Source organism: Ochotona curzoniae, unplaced genomic scaffold (assembly GCF_017591425.1).
Source record: "Ochotona curzoniae isolate NIBS_2020 unplaced genomic scaffold, NIBS_Ocur_1.0 contig_66, whole genome shotgun sequence".
Lineage (NCBI taxonomy): Eukaryota > Metazoa > Chordata > Mammalia > Lagomorpha > Ochotonidae > Ochotona > Ochotona curzoniae.
The window spans coordinates 10178437-10202343 of record NW_024466512.1 but is presented as its reverse complement, the minus strand read 5'-3'; the positions used below and the strand labels follow the sequence as shown (position 1 = coordinate 10202343).

The 23907-nt window shown below is 46.1% G+C and overlaps 1 protein-coding gene across 1 annotated transcript in view; it reads right to left on the bottom strand.

Moving 5' to 3' along the window:
- The window catches only part of HSPA12A (heat shock protein family A (Hsp70) member 12A), a 119306-nt gene that overhangs the window by 93515 nt on the left and 1884 nt on the right, over window positions 1-23907 (bottom strand). The window contains exon 2 of the mRNA XM_040991768.1: window positions 13046-13133. Coding sequence (XP_040847702.1) covers window positions 13046-13133 — 88 coding nt within the window. The remainder of the gene's footprint in view (window positions 1-13045; window positions 13134-23907) is intronic.

The following is a 23907-nucleotide window of genomic DNA, read 5'->3' as shown; positions in this document are numbered from 1 at the left end:
ACACGCAGCTACCAAATGCACAAAAGCTGCTCCTTTGCTTGCATGACACACCTCTGATGGCTCATTCAGAGGCCTCAGCTGCTGCGGTTTCCCAGAAAATTTCTGTGTTGCAATAAGGTTGTTTTTCCCTTGAACATCTATTTATTTGAAAAGCAATTACAGGAAGAGGCAGAGATAGAGATCTTCCATCTACCAGTTCACTGCACTGGACCAGGCTGAAGCCAGGAGCCATGAACATCCCATGGTTGGGTGTCAAGGACCCAAACCCTTGGACCATCCTCCACCACTTTTCCAGATGCATTAGCAGGGAGCTGGATCAGAGCAGCTGGGACTTTTGCTCACATTCAAATGGGATGCTGGCACTGCAGGCAGCAGCTTAACTAGCCATGCCACAATGTTGACCCCAGTAATTTTTGTTTCTTTTGGGTTTTAAATTCGGGTTTTCCTTCTCTTCGGGTGATAGGAGACATACAAGAGTTTTTACATTTCCAGGAGGGGTGAGCACTTGGCCCAGGGACTCAGGGCATCTGCGTGCCACCCTGGGCTGCCTGGCTTCAGCTAATGGCTCCTATAAGCTGTGAACCCAGCCACTGGGAGAAGCAGTGCTGCCTCCACTAGCTGGCTCCCTGCCACCATGGGGAAGACACGGATTCAGTTTCCAGATGTTTATGTCAGCCTCTCTTAGGCCCAGCTGCTGTGGGATTTGGAGGATAAACCAGCAGATAGCAGCTCCTCCCACTCCTTCCTCTGTCTCTCAAACACTGTTTTAAAAATTAAATGGATTACACACACACACACACACACACACACACACACACACACACACACACACACACAAGATAGGTTGAACTCCTGCAACACAGCTTTAGGAAAAGTGGTTTTAAAAAAATCTTCTTTTCACATTCTTGTTCCAGGCACACACTTGCTCAGTACTGTACTGTTGGAGAGTTTACTTTTCTGGCACAGAAATCAATCCTCAGTCCTTGGGCTTTCTTAAACTCATCGCCACAATGCTCAGTGAAAACATCTGGTCACTTGGAAGCAAATCAGACGTGAGACACGATCTCAACAACTCCAAGCATGGCCTCCATGCCTTGTACCCAGTCTCCTCATCTGCCCCAGCTGCACAGGTGATGACCAAAACCAACAGTTTGCCCCAGCTGGCTGGATTCTTCACTCCAAATCGCTTCCTGTAAACAGGCGAGGACAGCCTCACACAGCCTCCTCTTCCTTTCCCCTCACCCTGCTTTACTCCCTGTGAGTACTGAACTTCTCATTTTCTGACATTTTTATGTAGAGATAACAGAATTAAAACACCTCTTGGCAACTGGCTTAAGATTTTTCCACATCTCTAAAAGCTTCTACTAGAAGCTTTGTCTATAGCAGATGAACCCTAGCAACTTAGTTTGGGGTACCAGGAGACAGCAGTAAGGCACGGCAGGTTAAGTTACCGCTTGCAGTGCTGGCATTCCACATCAGTGGAAGATGGCCCAAGTGTTGGGCCCCTGCACCCACATGTGAGACCCTGGCTCCTGGCTTCAGCCTGGCCCAGTCCATTGTGGCCACTGGGGGAGGGAACAGCAGATGGAACATCTCTGCCTTTCCCTCTCTCTTGTTCATCTGCCTTTCAAATAAGTAAGTAAATGAATCTAAAACAAAATCCTCAAACAATGGAATTCCAGAGACAATAGAGATCAGTGTGCTGGCTTAGCGTGCTGGGCACCAACCCTCAGTACAGTTTTCCATGGAGATCTAAGTCAAGTTACATCTGAAGCCATCAAGTCCAGGGACAGGCTGTCTACTTACTCCTGCCACAGGCCTGGGAGGAAATCCAACCAGAGGCTTTCCGGTAAGTATATATCGTGTTTCTCTTGTGCTCCACCACTCCAACGTTCTGTCAATCTTATGACTCTACGGGTCACATTTAAAAGAGAATATGAAATGGAATAATGTGGGAATGAAACTAAGAAAACAATCTGTTTATAAAGCATCCCTAAGAATACAATGTTTAGGAATACATTTAACAAAAAAAAAAAGAAAGAAAGAAATGGAAAACTGAAAGTCTGGTCACTACAAAAGCATTGAGAGAAATAAATGAACATCTGAGTAAAGAGGGGGAGGAGGAGGGGCAGATTCCATGTCCTCAAATCAGAAGAGTCCCCACATTGAGTTACAACTGGAACATAATCTTGCAAAGAAAAAACAACACTGGAAAATTTACATTTTGTAATTTCAAACAGGGGCAGACATTTGAAACAGTGGTTGAAAGCCGCACTCCATATAAACGTGCCTACTTTTGAGTTCTGGCTCCGCTTGGATTCCAGCTTCCTGCTGATGTCTGCCATGGGAGTCAGCAGGTGAGGGCTTAAATGACCGAGCTCCTGCTGCCCATGGCAGAGACCCAGACTGAATTTCTGAGTGCTAAAGTTCAGCTGTTGTAGTTATCTGGAAAGTAAACCAGTGCGTGGAAGATTTTTCTCTCTCTCCCTCTTTGCCTTTCAAATAAATAAAAATTAGCTCATTAATTCAGTTAAAATTTATTACAGAGCTTCAGTTATCAAGAGAGTATGGTAGCTGCATTAGGAAAGATGGACAGATCAATGGAATAGAACTGGGAGTCCAGAAATACGGATTCACACTTACTGTCAACTAATTCTTGAAAAGGAAACAAAGAAAAGTCAGTTGAAAAATGATATGCTTTATAATCAATGGGACAACTAGATTACCATGCAAAATAAGGAGGGTCCTTCTGGGTGGCATCTTTGAAATGCAAACCAATGAGATATCATGTGACACCACCAGGCTGACTACAGTCAAGAGAATAAAAGTATTGGTGAGGATATAGAGAAATCAGAACCCTTAAGAATCCAGGGGCAACATAGGACGGTGCAGCCCTGGCGAGAACAGGTGGGCAAATACAGAGCTACCACGTGACTTCCCATTCTACTCCTAGGTATATACCCAAAGGAAGAAGAAAATGTTTACACACAAACACTTGCTCATAAATGCGTGAATATTCATATCAGTGTTACTTAGAATAGCTGAAAATGAAAAGGACCAAAGTGTTCATCCACTGACTAGCAGAGAAACAAATCATGATCAATCAATACAACGGACTACTATATAGCAGTAAAAAGGGGACGAAATGCTGACATGGGCTACAACATGGACGGATCTACAACCTGTGCTGCTGCATGAAGGCGGCAGTTACAAATGACCACACACTGTCAGACCCAGGCCATGGAAACGCCCACAATAGGTCCATGTATCACAACAGAAAGCAATGAGTGGTTGCCCAGGGTTGCCATTTTGTAGGGAAATTAAGAGTGACTGCTAATGGGTAGGAGGGCTTCCTTTGGGATGATGGAAATGTTCTGTAGTGGATACAGTGACGGCTGTACGACCCTGTGACCACACTAAGAAATGCCCAAGCAGTGAATTGGAGAGTAAATGATAGCCAAGCTACACATTTTTCAGAAGGGAGGGAGGTAGCAGATACACTGATCTTGGAATGACAACAGGCGAAACAAACAGGAAGGCTCTGGAGTTGCAGGGCCATGGTGTCGAGGGGGAACGAGGTGACAACAGGTCTCTGCACTCAGCTCCTCTCCCTGGGTGGCTCATCCTCACCCAGCAACTCTACACCCTCAGATCCTGGCTTAGCCCTCACCTGGAGAGGGCTCTCTGACTCCCTTACCTCTGCTTGTGGCCACACACAGATCTGTGGCCCCATCACATTCAGTCAGCCATGGACTACAGGTGCAATGGTCTACACTCTGGGGCCCAGGTGTGCAGTAAGCTACATCACACGGGGTCATCTAGTGTCAGGACAAGGAAGAAACTGCCTAACGATGCAGTTCACAGAACATGTCCCTGTCATTAAGCAACGCAAGACTCACAGTCTGAGAACTGGACCAAATTACTAGCTCTTACCAGGCACTCTACTAAGCCTACTTCATTCACCATTATCTCCTCAGACCTTGTTGCTATGCCTGGCACAGACGAAGTGTTCAGTACTAGTCTGTTGAATAAATGAAATCTAAGTGTAAAAAGCCATGTGCAGAGAGGCTAAGATCATTCTGAGACTAGGCCACCCACAGGTGCAATGGGCTGTCCTAAGTACAACTGCTTCCCTTACACTGGAACTTTGAAGCTCGTGGAGAAGGAGCTGTTATGGAGCAAAATAAGGTAACAAAGAGATGGCCAGATACGGTCATTTCCCTTTCTGTTTTACAATTTCATACATAAAGGTGGGCAAAAACCCTGAGGGTTAAACATGGCTTCAGATGCCAGCATGCATTTTCAGAATTTCTGTTTGACTCCCAGCCTTCTCTTGCCAAGTCCAGCTTCCTGCTGATGCCCAGCCTGGGAGATGGCAGACGATGGCTCCACCCAGGTGGAATTCCCGACTGAGTTACTGGCCCCCAGAATTGGGCTGCCCCAGCTCTGGCTGTCCTGGGCTTTGGGGGAATAAACTAGCAGATGGGTGAACTCTTGCCGCCTTTTAAATAATTATAAATACAAGCAAGACTTAATGCTTAGTGGAGGGTTACATTATTTTTTGCGAGGCTCACATTTATTGGTGTGTAACTTGTGCCAGGCACTATACCAAACACTACATGGTTTCCCAAAGACCCAGGGAGAGGTCACTTCCTGAAGACATATTCATGCACAGATGGGGAAACTGGGGCTTAGGGAAATCATGAAACTTGCTCAAGGTCATGGCCTTACAGTCTCCGGAGCCCAGCAATGGCCCCAGAGTGTTTGTTGAGTGAATCGTTGAGTGAGGTAACGTGTGCTCCTTTCCAGCACTCAGCTCACATGGAACAGCTCTTACTCAGCCCGTCAGCTGTTCCCCGACAAAGGCTCTGAATCTTGTCTCTCACATCTTTGTGGGTCACAAGATCCGAAGGCAAAGGATGTGTCATTTTAACAGCAGAGAGCAATGTCTTTGGCTCTGTCTGCCCCCAGTGATGTGAGGAGTCATCCCCAGAGGAGCCTCAAATGCTTCCTTGTGATAGGACTCTCCATTGAATACCCCCGGCCTTCTTGTCACCCAGAGAGCCATCCGCTGTGCCCAGCTCCTGCTGGCCAGAGCCCAGGCTGGGCCACTGGTGGTCACTTGCCTCCCATGCTTGCTGCCACTACAACCTGCTTTGTCCACCTGGCAGGTCCAGGTGCCATATATGCTGGTGCCACTGCCACTACGTGTCATCAACATTGCCAGCGCCAGGCTCACCATTGCTGCCACTGCCACCACATTATTGGGGCCATTGCTACCTCCCTCAGCACTGCAGGTACCCAGCGCAGGTGGCAGGCAGAAGGAGCTTTTATGTGTTGTCTGCTCAAGTTTCGCTCAGCTGGGAGGAGGATGGGGACAGAATGAGAAGACACCATGAAGTAGTGCCATCCCTCTGTGTACACAGGAGTTGGGTTCAGGATGCCCTTAGGGTACTAAAGCCCACAGGTACACAGGACCCTGATGTCCAATGGGCTGTGGTATCGGCATATCAGCCATTCAGTCCTCCCCTGTACTTTACCACTTCTAGCTTCCTCACAACGCAATGCACACCAAGGTCATTCTGTATTGTTTAGGGAGTAATGGCAAGACACAGTCAGTATATGTTTAGTATATATATTTTTCCCCACTGAATATATTCCACCTGCAGCTGGCTGAGCCCACAGATGGAGAACCCCTGGCTATGGATGGCTTGGCTACGCTCTAAATTTCCTTTCTCCTCCCATAGAAGAGTTGCACTGGACTCTCTGGGGACTTCTAGAGAGAGACTATTTGGTGCCTCAGGCAAACAAACTCCCAGAAAACCCAACTCACTCTCAAGGTGTGCCCGAGTCCCCCAGGGGAGCCAGTGGAGGCCAAGCTGGGATGGCTGCCTTCTCCATGGATGGCCTCCATGGATCATCCATGCTTGCTTGTTCTCTTGCCAGGCTTAGGAACATGGCTGCGGCCGTGTTTTCAAACTTGGCAAGACCTCATGACACATGTCGGTGGGTGAGACTTGCCCTTGATACAACCCTGCTTCCCATTCAGTCCTATCTCTCCAGTGTATGATTCTGACTGTTTTATTATATGCATGTCTGAGCATCCCCTTTGAAATGACACAAGAAGTTACTTAAAAAAAAATCTAAAGCCCAAATAAGACTAGAATAAAAACATATGAATATACATTCAAAAAAGAAAAAATTCATTCCCAAACTTGGTGTGTTTCATTAGAGCTCCCCTCTATATTACCGGGTAGCGTAAATGAGCAGAAAACATTGGTCACATGACCTGGTAGTTCTGGGAGAAAAATCCAGCTTGTAGTGGGGGCTTCACTCCTTGATAATCATGTGGACAACTGCCTACCTCCTCGCCCACTTAACAAACTTAATTAGCATGGTGGAGTAGCATACTGATCCTCTGCCTGCGGCGCCAGTACTCCATACGGGCGCTGGCTAGTGTTCCAGCTGTTCCACTTCCAATCCAGCTCCTTTTAATGGTCTAGGAAAGCAGTGGAGGCTGGCCCAAGTCCTTGGGTCCTTCCACCCATTTTGGAGACCTGGAAGAAGCTCCTGGCTCCTGGCTTTGGCCTGGCCCAGCTTAACACTGCTGTCATTTGGGGAGTATACCAGAAGATGGAAGACCTCCGTCCTTCCAACTCTGTAACTCTTTCAAGTAAAAATAAATATATCTTTTTAAAAAAATAATTTAAGAACATTGTAAGGCCTGGTTGACCTAAACAAAGTGGCTTGAAGAGACCCCAACTCTACATGCCACACCCTCTTTCTCCACTACCATGGGTGGGTTCTAACAGATGGATTTGCAGCAAGTGTCAATGTTGTGATTCCATGCACTGCACACAGTGTGGGGAGGGCTGCAGAGTCGCAGAGGCAGGCCCACCTATGGGATGGGTGTGGCCCATAGGTGCAACGTGGAACTGCAGCAAGCATGTCCGGATGGTGAGAGCAGAGCATCAAACACGGGGAACCAAGTGGGACCACACAGGGCACACGTCCAAGCAACCCTGCAGCAAGGACACACAAAGACATAATTCACAGCATTATTTCTCTGCATAAGCACAAGTTTTCATTTTCATGGAATATACACACACACACACGGCCCATATATATTTACAAATATTTTTTAAAAATAGACAGGAAATGTCAAATACATTCCATTCCTTCAGAAGTACTGGTTGACTGGGCTCTGCAGTTTGTACTGCCACTGCAGTGTGAAAAGTAACACAAATACCCTCAAAATTTGTACCGTGTTCTCCTTTAGGCCTCCACTTGCTGTCAGAGTTCTGCAAGCTAAGCAGAGAGTTTGGAAGGGGTAAGACTACATGTGCCATAGTGCAGTAGGAGGGAGTAAGACAGCCAGAGGCATCAGAAATACTGAAAAGATGAGTAGCGTTGGGCAGGACCAACAGGAACAGTCAGCAATGGGAAGAGAACAGCCGGTAAGACAGGCGGGGTGGCCTCACACAGGGCCACTGAATTATTTTAGAAAAGGAGAGCAGAACCTGACAGCTTTTAAGATGCTAGAATTCCAGGGCTGGTAGTGTGGTGGAGTGGGCTAAGCTACCACTTGCAATGCCAGCCTCCCATATCAGAACATTGGTTCAAATCCTGGAGACTGTGGTTCCAACCTAGCTCCCTGCTAATGCACCCAGGAAGGCAGCAGAAGATGGCCTGAGTGTCCTACCTGGCAGACCTAGATGGAGTTCCAGGCTCCTGTTTGCCTTTCAAATAAACAGATCCTCTAAAATGTTCCAGAATCCGATTTTAAAATATATTTCATGTTCATAAAGGGTAAATAGATGTGACCCATTCAAGGTCAACTAGCGATTCTAATGCACATGATGCAATTGCACATCAGACTCCAAAGCTGAACTGACTTCAACTGAACCTCCATCCTCCAGCTCTCACAGCTGCCCCTAAGCTCCAGCAAAGCCTTGGCTGGGTGCTAGGCCTGGCCTCAGTGTACAATCATGAGCGCGTCTCATCATCTGTGTAACGCACAGCCCATGACAAGAGGGCACCTGTGGGTGTGTGTAGCAGGTGCTGAAAGCCACACTCAGCACCATCAACAAGCTCAGGGATTGGACAATGCGGATAAGAGGTTGAACCAGGTGGGAGGCATCGTCCCTGCAGCTGAGAACGCAGAAGGAGAATGCTCAATGACCTGAACCTCTGCTAATGACTTGGCCACATGGTGCAATGACAGAATCTCGGGAGGAGGTCTATCTTCCAGAACATGCAGACCAAAAAACATACAATAACGAGACAAGGTTAGTGCCGAATGAAGAGCTGAGAATACCATAAGATGTGTACCCATGACTTGAGTGTGTGTGTATGACCATGCATACGTTGTACATACACAGGAGGCAGCAGAACAACAGCCTAACAGCCGGAAGCCTGCGTCCCACATCACAATACCTGGCACACTTCCTGGCTCTGGCTCCCGATCCTGCTGACCCAGACACCAGCAGGCAGCAAGGACGGCTCAAGTGCTGAGCTCCTGCCATGCATGCAGAGGCCTTGATTGCTCCCAGCTTTGGCCCAGTGCAACCATGGTACTGTCAACATGTGGAGAGTAAATCAGCACATTTTGAGTCTCTCTCCCTCTCTCTCAAACAAATGAAATACATACATATATACACACTTGAAATGTTTATATTGGTACAAAACATTTTGAAATCCATAGGCCTTCAAAAGTCCTTCAAAAAAGTCATGAAAATCAATTATGACAAAAGCTATGCAGGGATTTAAAAATATTTTTGATTGAAACATTTTAATTCCAATTTTTATAAACTTTGTGAAATATCTTGGTATATTCATATAGATATACATAGTAGGAGAAAGCCTGGTGTGGTAGCCTAGTGGCTAAAGTCCTTTCTTTGCAAGTGCCAGGATCCCATCTGGGCACCAGTTCTAATCCCAGTGGCCCCATTTCCCATCCAGCTCCCTGCTTGTGGCCTGGGAAAGTAATCAAAGACGGCCCAAAGCCTTGAGACACTGCACACACATGGGAGATGCAGAAGAGGCTCCTGGCTCCTGGCTTGGGATCGGCTCAGCTCCAGCTGTTGCAGCCATTTGGGGAGTAAATCAGCGAATGGCAGATCTCCCTCTCTGTATATCTGACTTTCCAATAAAAATAAATAAATCTTAAAAAAAAAAGAGCAGGAGAAACAGGGAGAGCAAATGTAGACCCATGTACATATATAGAAACACTCAGAGCTCAATTCCACTCATTCAACACTGAGTCCCTGCACAGGCATGAGAGCACAAGACTGCTAGCAGGCACAGGGAACGTACCACTAAACCAAACTGTGCCTCTCTCTCAGCAAGGTGGCCATTTACAACGGGAGGTGTCCTGTGTGGGTGCGTCTGTATTGAGAACGGTCAGTCATGTGAACTTAAGCCACCCTGGTGTTCAGGTTCTGGCTCCACCACACATACAACCTGAGCTTCAGGATTCTCTTTGTAGAATAAGCACCTCTGGCTTAAAGTGACAGAGATACCCAGAAGGTGTCCATAAAAGGGAAATATCATGACTGCTGCTTGTAGTAGCAGTTCCACTACTGCTGTTGCTGCTGCCACTCCTCTCACTGAGATGAACATAAAGTTCAGTAAGGGCATGAATGCAAGCCAAGTCATTGAAACTTGGGAGGTGTCAGTTGAGTGCACAGGGTTTGATGTGGCGGTGAGGCTTCCGCAGGAACAGGTGTTTGCCGGAAGAAAAAAAGGGGGAAAAGGACACTCGTTTCAAGGACAGAGGCTGCTCCATCCAGGCAACAAATATTCTAGTGGGTTCAAACAACTGCTAGCAGATCAGCATAGCCAGGGTTTTAAGAGTTCAAGGTCAAAGAGAACCCATGACTAAACTTGGGATACCAAAAACAAATGTCGCAAAAAAAAAAAAAGTAACAAAATCAGATCAGCCTTTTAGAAGCTACAAAGTCATTTCAACCAAACAGAATTTCACTGTGGAAGGGTTGCCACTGTGATGGGTGAGTTACAGGTCACAGAATGACCAGGATGGTGGACCATGTCTACCATGACATACAATGGAGCCAGTGGAGTCAATGGTCCCATACAGTGGAGCTCAAAAATTCCTATTGCCTTGTATTTTTGACTATACCTTTTCCATGTTTAGAAACACAAATGCTTACCACTGTGATCGAATCACCTGCAGAATTCAGTACAGGACCATGCTGCACAGGCTGGAGGTCTGGAAACAGACAGCGCCCACAGCCGAGGTGTGCAGGGACACTGTCCAGGTTTGTGTCAAGTACAGCCTGGGAGCTGTCAAGCACAAATCCCCTGCAGACACATGTCTCAGTGTGTCACCTCCCCATGAAGGGACATGTGGCCAGATGTGGATGCCACAAAACAGAGGCTGACTGCAATCCACAGGGTCCTCCCTGTCGGCAGGCCTTCACTTTTAGGAATTCGGCGGCTAACTTTTCCAGGTTGACTACAGGGCCACACATTTTCTTTACCACTCATCTCTCTCCAAACCATACGGAAGAGCCTCAGGGGCCACTTTCTGGCACCCAAAAGACGCACAGGACAGAGGTTCATCCTCAAAGGCACACGGCTGCATCTGCAGCTTTTTGGGTCAGGACACAGAGAAGGAGGTGTGGGGGCTAGGGCTCAGAACTACAGCTGGAAGCAGAGTGTGTGCAATACACCATGCACGACCGTCGATGGGAGCAGCAAGAGGTCACGACGAGGAGGATAATGAACACGCACTGTGGCATCAAAGAAGTGAACAAAGACAGGACCACAATGCACAGTGCACCCTTCAGGCAGTTAGTGACAGAAGAGGTCCCTGGGGGCGGATGGTTTGGGACACTCAGCTGCACTATGGGAAGGATGTCTCCATCAATTAGCACACAGGTCATCTGTGAGCGAATTCTGCTCATTCTCTATGCTCAAATGTATCTTGGGTATGTGTCATGCAGGCTCTCAAGTCTCCAGGTTCAGGTTGCACTTGGAAGTATACCCATCAGCAGACAGAAAATTACTCCACACCACAGAATCACATGGGGGTTCCTGATACTAGAGACCCCGGGTAAATGCTAGGTATCGTTCTAGGTGTATTCCTATACACTGTCTCATTTAATCTTCATAACACCCTTTTGAGTAAACCAGCAGGCATGAGCAATCTCTCTGGCCCCCACATTTACTATCCTGAATGAGAGAAAACAGCTGGTGGTAACAGGAGCTGGATGGCCTTCACTTTACACATCCCCTCCTTCCCAGAACCGACTCTTCAGATCTGGCCTTACACTTCCCTGACATACACCTTGTTTTTCTAGTTCATTTTTTCCTCTTTAACACAGCAACGACCCTCAAATGCCCTTGCCCTTCCTCATCTCTCAGACCTGCTTTTGGGTTCTTGCACATGCACATGTGTTTGCGTGTGTTCACTCCTGGGCCAGCCAGGGAGGGCTGCCATGCTGCTGGGTCAACCAGTGCATGAAATCCAAGTTCTGGATGTGAATGGCTTCATTGTGGCTCTTGGGCTGCCTCGGGGCTTGCTGGGCACAGTGGATCTTGACTTATTTTAACTTGTGTTTCAAATAAAAGAAAGCGGAGAACAAGATAATCCTATTAATCCATAATGTGGGTTTCCAACCTAGTAAGTGCTTTACAATCAACGGAGAAATTCAAAGCATCGTAGCAACAGCTAAGGCAGGCCTGGAAAATAGCAGGAACTCTATCAGTCACTCTTTGTGTCTCAGACAATAATTTTTCCCCTGAAAAACATCAAATCAAACAATAAATTATTTACTGAGCACCCATTAGGTCTGACAGATAGCATATACCTCACTGAACACAGTAAGATTTTTTTTTCTTCTCTCAAATACTGCAATGGTGAACAGGTTGCTACGCTGTCTTCTCTTAAGCAAGTCTGCTGTAATGACTGTCTTCTGAAGTGTAACACATTGATGGCTACTTAGAAGTTTCTGGAAGGTTCTATCACTTTGTTTTCTGCCTACTGTCATCTTAAAGCTAAACGTTCTCCTTTATTTACCCCCTCTGATGCTCTGATTTTTAGAATAAAAAAAAAATCAGCATCTGGGTTCTGAGACCACTTGAATTGTCTGGACTGGCGATTGCTAATGACCTCCCTGAGATAACCCAAACTGCTGACTTAGCAAAGTCCATTCTTGACCTTGACACAAGACAAGACAGGCAAAAGGGGAAGGACTTTGCCAGGGGAGGTGGGGAGCTTGAGGAAAAAAAAAAAAACATTGTAGAGGCGCTCAGATCTCTCCAAGCCCCCTCCCCATTCAGCAAACACCTGGCTGAGTTGGAAAACATGACCGGCCCAACCTTCCTACTGGCACCAATTGAAGCTGTCAGCTCTCTGCTTGTCACCAGTTGCACTGGGGGGCTCCCCCGGGCAGCCACAAGAGCCCTAATTAGGCAGAAATGACACTTCTACAACTGACCTGCCAGGACCTTTGGCAAACCGTTTAACATCATTAGTTAACATTTTTTAAAAGTGTGAATGTAAATGAACAGCCAGTGGTTTTCAATGGAGTCTGTCGGTGGCATCTCCCCCTCCCTTCTGGCTCTTTTGAACATGAATAGTCCACTTGTTTTCTCCAGAACGGGAGGGAGGCACCAAGGGAGGAGGAGGAAGAGGACCAGTCCTCTGAGAAGAGGAGAGGCTCATTAAAGCATAAACAAGCTCAGAGGAGCAGCACCCATCACTTTCTGCCTTTGTATGGGGGCCCAAACCCCAATAAGCACCCAGGGCCACCAGAGCAGAGCAGAGAGACAGCAGGAGCCCAGCAGGTTGCAGTCCCTTGTGAGTGCGGCTGCTCGCCAGGCCAGGCTTCCGGCCTCTGAAGCAGGCTACCTCCCAACCCTCTTCCTGCATTGTGGGCACTCCCATCAGGCAGTTCTGCAGCAGCAGTCTGGGGAGCATCTTAGCGGACAGGCAAGTCCTCGCAGGAGGACCAGGGGCTCTCAGAGGAGTGATTTCAGAGCCCAGCTCGGTACTTATACACAGGGGCTCTTTCCCTACCTGAAGCGGTGACCTCCCACTTTGAATCACACTTCATCTTGCTTCTGGCTTTACACCCGCACAGGCTGTACACGCCGACACTCTCCATCTGTGAGAAGGGAAAAGAGTTTTTATGGGGAGGCGTTGCTGTGCCCCTTCCCGCAGCGCCCTTGCAGCTCTCAGTCGTGCCCAATGGTCAGGCTTACAAGAGGCAGCCCTGGGCAGAGCAGGGGTGGCGAAGGTTTAGCTTTGTCGCTGGCTCTGGACAGGGTGCTGAGTCCTGGTCACCGCTGTTCCTGGCTGAGACACAGATAATGATGCCTTACTGCATCGAGTGAAAGAGAAACAGACAGAAATGTCATGGAAACTTGAAAGTGTTGTATCAACATAAGTCAGGGGTGACTACATCAGGCTCTCACCTCTTGCAGACCCTAGAGAATGTGCCCCCTGGCCCCCTCTGGAAGACATGCCAGCATATGCCAGGTCCCCTTTCCCTATCCTCCTCTATTGGCTCTGGCTTATTCTTATAAAGGACTTTAGTTACAAGTACATGAGTGCAGAAGGAGCTATCTGCCCCTGTGGCAGAGCCTAAACAGTGAGAAGGGCTTTTCCAGCAGCCTTGGCAGCCACTAGGGGTTGGCATACAGTAGGTGCACAATAAATGCAAGGAGGCACCTTCCAGGCTGTTGTGCTTAAAGCAGGTGGAACGTGTGTTCCAGAGGCAGCCGGTCCTCCACCCATCTGGTGAGTTGTGTTCCATCCCTGAATTGAAGATGGGTAAACGCCAAGCAAGGCAGCATGCAGTGTGGATGACGCCAGTGACAGGCACAGGAAAGGGCAGTGTTAAGCCGGCAGTCTTGGTTTGGGGCAGCAAGAGAGGGAAAATCCTGGAAAACAACCTTAATCACAGTAAATGGCGAAGGGGGGCGAATGGCTCATCGTGATGAAGCATTTAGTGCTTTTAGGCTAAATACCTCAGCATATTAAGCAAATAGAGAGGAGCCGGGGAGGCGGTGTCAGCAAATGGAACGGCACAGTGCTCAGAAAGACTATGGGAGGTGTCTGGTTCTGACCCCTTTTCCCATCACATGCCTGGTCCCAGCCTGCTTGTTTAGTGTTGCTTCTCTGCTCCAGCTGCGGAGCTTATTGAAAAGCTCTTGCTCCCTGCCTAGTTTTGGCACATTTTCTGCAGGTGCCTCCTACTGCGGCCACAATGGGCCACTCCGGAGGTTCAGACCTGTCAACAGCTCCAGGGGCGGTGGGGGGGGGGGCGGGAGAGAGTGGGGGACAAGGGGGGAGGCACAGTCATTGTCTTAAAGGGCCAGTGACATTGTGTGGCAGCCGCCACGGAGCTTGCAGCACTGGCACCTGCTAATGAGATGAATCCTTTCTCCCGCGCTCTCTTTCTCTCTTTAATGATTTAACTTGATCGCTTTGGTTCCATTCTGGAAGGGGAATTGCTCCATTGATCATATAAAGTAATTGCCTGTAAAACATTGCTCTGCAGCAACTCCCCCTTCCCCGGCTGAAAATGTCACAGCAATTGAAAAGCTCTTAGCCCCATTCAAGAATGGGCTTGCTAAAGAGAACAGTGTTCATGCATCCCAAGGACTTATGTGTTCCCGCACTTACAAGTTCATGGTGTGATGGATGGATTTTTTTTTTTTTTGAAAATGAAGAATTTCCCTCTGAGATGATTTTTGTGTGAGATGACAGGGAAGGAACTAAATAGGTTGACAACAACAACAACAACAAAAATCCCACAAACCAACCACACACACACACAACCCTGCAACCCTAAAACTCAGATTATCTCCCGTTCACTGATGGGAATCTCTCAGCATCTCTACAGTCCTTTTCCCAGAAGCCAGGAATGCAGAGTGATGCCCACAGGGTCCGGCCCCAAGCAGGCAGGGAGAAGACACTATCTTTGTCCAGGAGGAGAGTGGACACTTTGGTTTTGGCTAGCATTTGCTGATTTTTCAGATCTGTCACTTGGCGGCAGCAGTGACACATCGTGGGAACGCAGACCACACACTTCAGGGACTCTTGTAAATGGCTTTATTAAATAGCCAACCGACCGCCACACTAACATGAGGGAGTCATCCACCTGGGGGAAGGCCACTTCTGCCGTGGCCATGAACCTGCCAGCGAAACAAACAGCCGCTGGCGATGGTTTCACTGGCCTCCCGGTGTCTAGCTAAGTAAGAGGGGGACTTTTCCTGTCCAACTAGGGGGATGCCACCATTGCTTTGGGCCAAGCAGACGCGTCCTCAATGTGACAACAAAGCTTCAGGTGAGTCCCCTCCCCCCCCTTGAGACTTGGGTATCTTCCAGGTGCTGGCGGGGTTGTGCCACAGGATGTGCTTTTTATTACGCTTTTTAGAAAAGGTGAAGCACGTGCCTGCTTTCCTATAAAGAGGGTGTGTCGAGGACTGAGCGATACAGGATTGCTTACACTCACAGCTTAACACAGCTAAATCCAGTGACCAAGGACATGGGACAAACTCTCACCATGTGTTGGTACAGCCCTCTACTTTCTTGAGATTTAGGGATTTGAGATTCTAAAAGCTTTTGCTATTGTCAGACTACACATGCCATTTAATTAGGACAGGAACATGCATACACTAATATATACTGTGTATGTAAAAAGGTGTTTTTTCCTTTACTATTATGGTGAAGAAAATGCTCCATGCCAAAAAAAAAAATTCTTGAAATTTAATACCCACAAAATAATCTCATTCTTCAGAGGAAGAATTACAATAATGGCCCTTAATCAGCAGCTTAACTTTTTTACTTTTTTATTTGCTTAGACTGGAAGTACTTTTTATGTTTTTGTCTGGAAAATGAAACATACCAGGGTACTTCCCCAAAGTTCATGGGGAAACATGAAACTGAAAAGTAAGTTTATTTTAGTGCAAAACCATTTTGAAATCTATGCATATGGAGTGCCCTCAAAAAGCTTGGGGGATGTATTTTTGAATGCACTGATTTCAAATTTTGTTGTATCAAAATAATCTTATTCTTCTAGGAATTTTCTGAAATATCCTTAGATAATTTCACTTTAATAGATACATAATCAGATAAAATAGAACCAAATACAATGTGGAACTCAATGATCCCAAAAGTTCTGCCTAGCTCAAAACCTTATTCTATAAAAGTTTTTTTTTTTAAAAAAAAAAAAAGGTGTGCAGATAACTGGGAAACAGATGCCTGGTGGACTATTCCTTGCCGCTCTGTGAGTTAAGCCCCTGCAGCCAAGCACAGCACAGCCCAGGCCAGAAGCCAAAGTCCATTGACAGAATGGTGCCACAGGCCAGCAGAGTGCCCAGGGAGGACTGGGAAGGAGGCAGGGAGGGAGGGGCCCAGCCTGCCGTTGCCATTCCTCAGTACCTGCGTCCTTCACATGAACTCCCTGAGAGACTCTCCTTCCACGTTTTTGAAGAGGTGGAGAAAGCCAGCCATGGAAGCGCCTGGTCGGCCGGTGGGATGAAGGTCATGTTTGACAGCAGCTGCGAGCTGGTTCTCGCTTCTCCTTCCTCCTTGGTTTCTAGGGAGGACCCAGAGCAGCTCTCAGGTTCAGAGGCAGCACCGCGCTCTGAAGCTCAGGCTTCCTAGGGGGCTGCAGAGCACATCTCGGGCCTCCAGACTTCACCAGGTATAGACCAGCCTTCGGTTCTGTGTGTTTGAACCTCATCTGAAGCAAGGCTTCGTCAGATGTCGGGCGTGTATTTAAGCATGAAACAAGCACACACAGAACTGTGTGCAGCCTCCCTGTGTGTGCGCACAGCTGACTGACGGCTTGCGGAGGGCTGAGAACTGCGCTGGGGGCGCATATGGGATTGTTCTGAGTGACGCTTGCTAATGTGTCTTTGTAAGACAGACCTGCACATTCACTAAGGCAGTGAGGATCACAGACCCGTTAAGCACAGCACTTGAGTAAACTCAGGTGTTTACATGTGTTAACTGGCATGTTTCCCATCCACTGAGAGTCAGCGTTAAGATCTTGGTGCTTCAATAAAAACGTAATGGTGGGCAGGACGAGTGCCAGTACCTGTTGAGATATTCAAATGATCAGTGCAGAAGGTGCACACATGATGACTTCCAGTTAGAAAACGCTGTCATTCTGAACGCTGCTTTCTAGCTCCTGAACTAAAAAAAAGTCACTGGTTAAGTGGGGGAAAGGTTTGGCTACTCTACGCCATCACAGAAAGCTCAAGATTGTTCTAAATGAACACTGCAATCACAGTGTTGACGATGGAGTGAGATCTGCCTGAAGCTCCAGAGGTACAGCCCAATCCCACCAAAGGCTCTGCGGTGCTTCCTGCTACAACTTTCTCAGAGCTGCCTGCTGCAAAGTTTCCTTCCTTTCTAAAATCAGAGAGTACTAAGCAGCCCAAGTTTTCCCCTGCATTTGGTACAGGTCACAGCCCCTTTCCTCCAATCATTTCATTCCAAAGTTACAGCTTGTTTTAAAATGTCCAAGTGAAACAGGTGCACCATGACAATCAACACAAACGCAATTGATTCCCGGGGACCAAGGGCCAGGCATCCAGCACCCAAACACCCCAAAGTCTTATCCACACATGTGGTTAGAGTAGATGTGATGGGGGTAGGAGGTGTCTAACCTGAAGCCCAAGGTCATAAATATTAACAGTCCAAACGCTGGCACGGCCTGAACCAGGGGTGAAAGCTCAGCCTTAACCTCACAGGGTAACGTGTCTGATCCACCAACCAGCCAGCGGAGTCTGTATCAAGGAAGGTTTTTGTTTGCTTGTTTTGTTTTGTTTTGTTTTGTTTGCTTCCTTAGTATTACGGCCTCAGAAAAGAGAGAAAACTTCAAGCAATGGCCCTGGTGAGTTAAGAGGAAACACCATACTGCAAAAGTTGATTGCAAATATAAATTAAAAGAAATCTTACAATCCTGAATTTACATGGATTGCTTCTTAAAAATAGCACAAAAAGACAACTAATTTTTCCATTAGGTTTACAGGAATGTACAAAAAAAGTATTAATTGAACAAATAGCATTTTACTTGCAAAAGTCTTGGCTAAGAACTCAAAGTGTCTTCCACTTTCAGTAACGTGGAAAAGGATCATACAAGGATAATATTCACTCTAAAGCGAATACATGGATAAACATGCATTCATTCCAACTGTCATTCTTTCCATTTAAAGCCAGCCCTTTATTTCTTCCCCTTAAAAAAAGAAAAAAAGGAGTGTTTCATTTTGTATTTTCAAAAACAGCACAGGGACCTGATTTTTCCTGTCCTGGCTGGCTGTGAAGAAAAGAAAGCATTTCTGATCAGGCAAGCAAGGCTGAAGTCAGATTCCCAAGTTAAAATGGGGTCATTTTACATCAAAAACAAGCCGTTCCCTCAAACAGGAACTCCACAGTAAAAGTCGCAGAGGCAGAAAAACTGTGTGGAAAGTGCCAGGATCTGGGGCTGAGATGCATCCCTGCATGACTACACCTGCCGTCCCCGCCCCCGCCTAGTGACGCCCAGAAAGTCCCATAAAACTGCAAACACTAGGGTGGGGATTGGGAGAGGGGTGATTACCTAGGGCAGCTCAGAGACCTCCCAAATCAATCAGTTGTTTATAAACCAACCCCCGGTTGTGCAGGAGTCTTGCAAGAACCAGGAACGGGCACAGTCCTAGTTGGGGGGTGGTGGTGAGCGGTGTGAGATCCCAAGGGGCCGGGTGGGGGTGGCAGGGGAAGGAGACCTTGGATAAATCCTGTTACCTCCCTGGGCCTTGTCTCTAACTGCACACACACACGTACGGGGATCCGAGAAAGCACCTGGATGCCTCGCTCCAAATTTCACTTGGCTTCGTGTATCTCCAAGTGAAAAGAGCTTTCTACACAACTGCCCCCAGACTCGGCCATTTCCTTCTGACGACTACGGCGTCAGCTCCTCGCACTGTCCTTGTCCTCCCATCTCCAAGCAGGAGGCAGTTCAAACACAGTCCTCCTCCTTACCATGACCCAGGCTGAAGACAAACTCACGAACAGTACAGCGCACTTCTGCCTTTGACTTCTACTTCATTGTTCTCCTTTGAGCATGAATGGAAACATAACTTAGTTTTTGGAGAAACTGATTTTTATTACTGCTTTTAGTTCTGTAATATCTACTTATCATCTTGAGAAATCACAGAATATAGTATTAAATTAAAAAAAAAACAGAAGCACACACACATTATCATTTTTGAACACTCAATGCATTGTTAAAAAATTTGGGTCAAAAATGTAATCTAACACATTTCAGATTCATTTATAAATGTCACCTTGAATAACTTTGGAGGCACACAGGACTCCAGTGATAATAATTTATATATGACCCTAATATAAGAAAGACATGGAGCTTGGTAAAATCAATATTGAGAAATTTACCTTAAATGATTTAATTTACTAAAACAAAACAAAACAAAAAAATTACGAATTTATTTTCAAATTTAAAAATTTTCAAAATTTCTTAATCTGCATTTATGCTGGTGTCTTTTTAAATACTCAAATAATGAATTCTCAAACTTGAGTAAGATGAAATTGATGATTTTCCAAGACAAATCAAAACAGAAAAACAGTAATGACAACACTAGCAACCAAAATCATGCCCCTTCACTTTGCCAATAATTAATATAAAGAGTCAAGACCTAAATTTCTGGTTGTTCTGCTTCTCAGTTTGCCCAAATAATTTTCTGCAGGTTTCACATCCCTGCAAGCTTCGTGGCTGGACCCATAGAAGCCATCAGGTATAAAGGCAGAAATAGTCTTGGGATTTTGCTAACAAGAAACAGATAATTCCTCTTAAGTAGATTAACTTAAAGTACATTTTCAGTTAAAATCCCCTTCGATCAGGTTCTTAAGTTTAATTACAAAAGTCAAACAGTTTATTAGCTCTCATTCAAGTGCAACAACCAATTAGGTTGGCACAGGATTCTCACGGGCCAGAAAACAAACCAAATTTTGCTATTTGTAGCTTTGCAGGGAAAGCATTTTTAGGCACTAGTTGATAAAGTCCCTAACACGCCTTGCCTGGGACTCTTTCTTCGCTGCCTTTTATGTGGATATTTAACGTTTTCTTAACTCATTGTAAATAAAGTAGCAATATTTATTTTGCTCCTTTTAAGTACAAATTAGGAAACTGGTCTTTATAGGGTATTTTACTTATATTCCTCTTACGGATCCTGCAATTATACCATAAAAACACCCTTAAGTTGTGTCAACTTCTGTAAAATTTAAGAAAATATTTATTTAAAAATGGAAAAATCACTTGCCAAGAGAATACCCTTAGCCTGGTCTCTTTCCTTTTTTCTACATGCACTGGCTGCCTAACTGCCCCACTTCCAGTCTCACTCTGCCCAGACAGAAACTGTGCGTCTACTCCGTGAAAAACACCAATTAAACTGCCAACAGTAGCATCTCCAACTGTATCTTTTGGTCTTCAGTGTCAAAGGCCTTTGAACAAATGACCGGAAAGCTACATGTAAGGCAGCCCCTGAGGGTGTGCCAGCTTCGGGCCACCACATTAAGACCATGGCCTTTCGAGAGGGGGTGGGGAAAAGCAACAGAGCAACAGCACATCAACTTTCTTATTTTTTTGCACAAAGGGGGCTTCGCTATCTATTCAGTTCAATCTGAAGTCCTGTGCAAAGCTACACGAAGCTTACGGAAACTACATTTTCCTTTCCCTTAATTGATCTGGTGATAGCATTGTTTACCAGCGTTGGGCAGACAGGAAGTAGTTTGTGTGGATTTTTTTTTTTTTTTTTGTAAATTATTCCCTAGAAAGTAAACACAGTAGCTGAGGAGACAGGCTCTGACAGAGTAAGTAATTTGTGCAAGGTCACACAGCCTGGCACAGAACAAACCGGGACGGGAACCTAGCTCTAAGACCCAAACAAGATCAGGCTCTCTCAGCTGTACGCGCCAACAGGTTATTGCTGAGGGAAGCCTCATCATTCCATTTCTGCCAGGATCCATGGAGAAAGTCTCTAAAGTAGTAGTGCTCAACCTCCCCCACTAATATTCTATATTTTAAAAAGACCCATGTATGGGCCCTGTCTTCCGGAATCCAGTTGGTCTGCAGTAAGTGTTGCTCGCTATTGCGGCAGGGACTACATGAGCGCACACTGCCTCCTCGAGGTGCGTACATTCTATTGGCACCTTGTGGAGCCTCACCGAATCCCTGGACAACCCTAATGCACAGCTCTGGCTGAGACCCCGTGAACACAGCACCAGAGCTCTTTCTCCCAGGCTTCCACGGGAGCAACTCACCCAGCTCCTCCAGGAAGGGTGCCTCCTCCAGGAAGCTGACCCCAGATGGTACTCAGACTTCCAGCTTGGCCAGACAGGCAGCTACCCTGGAAAGCCAGGGAAGTCAGCTGAATCTGGCTCACATTTCACCAGTGCTATTAATCACCCTTGCAATCCTGGGCTGCTCACCCACCTTGTGTGGATGTGACGCAGATTCACTGACATGTAAGGAAAGTTCTAGGCGTATGAAAGAACTCAATCAAAGGCAGTGTCTGCTGTGGCTTTATGGTTGTTATTGTTGCTCTTACTACAGTGGTAATGGCTACTTCTGGGAGACATATTTATGGAAAATAAACAAATTAAGAACACCTCTTTTATAAGTCAAATTACTGCCACTTTGACTACTTAGCATTTAATTTGCAGGTATTTATATTTGTATTCAGTGTGGCAATCACATTTCTCATCCATGACAACTGGGTGAGCAAGGTGAACTTGAATGCTCCTGTTTTTCAGAGAGAAAGGCAAAGTCTTCCATCTACTCTGTCTCTCGTTGCTATGATTCTATAATTAAAGGCACCTGCCATCACATTCATTAGTTCCCTCTGAAAACTGATATTCAACACAGATGTCAAATGCAGAAAAGAGGAATTAACAAGCTCTTGATAGCAACCCCAAAACAGCATTTAAGCAACCACTCTGAACACTGAAGTTGTGTAAACAAGCTCCAATTGCAATAAAGGTGTTGGAAAAGATTAAAAAAAAAAAAGAACAAATACAAGCTTCTTCATCCTCACGTATGTAGAATACATCTGACATAGCTTAGACAGGCAGACTCTAGAATGGTTCATTTCCTCCTTAAGGGTTCAGAGGGCAGGTTGGAATAGACGTGTGTGTGTTTGAATCAGTATTACAAAGTAGGACAGATCTCAGATGGACAGTTCCAGATCTCCTTGTTCCAGACCAACCAAGCCTGTGGACTTTGTAGGGGCCCACAATTCCAAACACAGCCCAAACTGAAAAATGGCTTTCCCCGTAAGTCTGTTCTTTTCTTATGTTCAGAGTTTCCATGAATAAAATATAAAGGTCCCCAAAAGTACTTCTGAGCTCACAGTCAGGATAGCGGTACAAAGAGGGGGGTCCCAGGCCTCAATTTTTTGGTTGTTAAAAATAAAGAATTCATGATTAAAAGAGGTTACACGGATGCAGCTCAAACTTCTTTTCTGACAGATGAGGCAAGAGCTTAGGGACCACTGGACTCCAACCTAGGTTTCCTCATTCTCCCTGTCTCACACTGTACAACTCCCGGGATGTTGACAGAGATCTGTACCCTCATGTCCTCTTTCCAAAAGAGGTTTCAGGAACCTTTTCAATCTCCTGAGCCATTCCCTCCCTCCCATCCCAAACTCCCCAGGTTGGTACCTTTATGCTTCATACCATATCCAGCCTCTCTCAAGTGCACCTGGACACTTAGTCTCAGCATGAAACAGAAATATAACGATGAAGGTACTAAAACAAGGATTGTCTGGATATCCAACATCTGCTGTGCCTGAATGCATCTCCAAGCTAAATCGCCAGTGCTCCTAACATCCAAACAAAATTTAAAAACAGGAAGATTTATGTTCTTGACTCTGGCTCTGTTTAGATTATATAGGCTAACAACTTGTCAAAATGCTTTTATGTCTATTACTTCCATCTTTTATTCCAATGACTACGAAGTGCTACTGGGTGTTACTGATATGTGCCATTAGGAGGACTGTAAATTGATTTGACTCACTGATGCCTGGAACAGTGCCTGGCACATGGTAGACATTCAATAAATACGGAATGAACAATAAAGTTAGACTGGAGTGGTAGTTTATTTATGTTTTGCCTCTAGGTAGTTTTATTTGAGATGATGGAATAAATCTACAAAGGCAGTCACTAAATTCCCAATAATCGTTTCTGTCTTCAATCTTCCTTATGTGATATCCTTTCCTCAAATACTTTTAGTGACATTTTCCAAAGTTATACAAGTAACTCATTCATTTTAAGAAAATCATATACTATCAATAAAGATATGGAAAACCATTAAAGTTCATATGATCCCATCACCCAAAGACAAGATAGTGTCTTGTCAAAGACTGGTGTCTCCCACAGACTCTGTGAGTTGAACTTTTCCCTCTTTGTCTAAGCCCTTTTTGTTTCCTGTTGCAGCACCTTGCCCTTGCCCTATGTCAGACACACATTCTTTTCCACTGTAAGGTTCTCACTGCAATGGATTCTCCCCTCTTCCCTGCAGATGATGCACCTGTCCTTTCTCCAACTTTGAGCCCCAGCTAGGCGTCCCATTTTGGTGCCTTCAGCCTTCTCTTTCCTCTGGGAAATCAGCGCTCCTCAAACTCTGCGACCCTAAAGCCAAGGCCAGGCATTGAAATCAGACCACTCCTTGATCTTTTGTCACCTGTCACACAAGTCATCCACGACTTCTCCCTCCCCCAATCCTGTACCCAGTCATGCAAAGCCACTTCCATCCTCCCTTCCTATTCTATCTCATCTGTCAATGCTATCATTGTTTTAGAACTTAAATCTGTATCATTTTCTACTTGGGTCTCTTGTATTTGGGAGGACTCAACACCACCTATCTCATC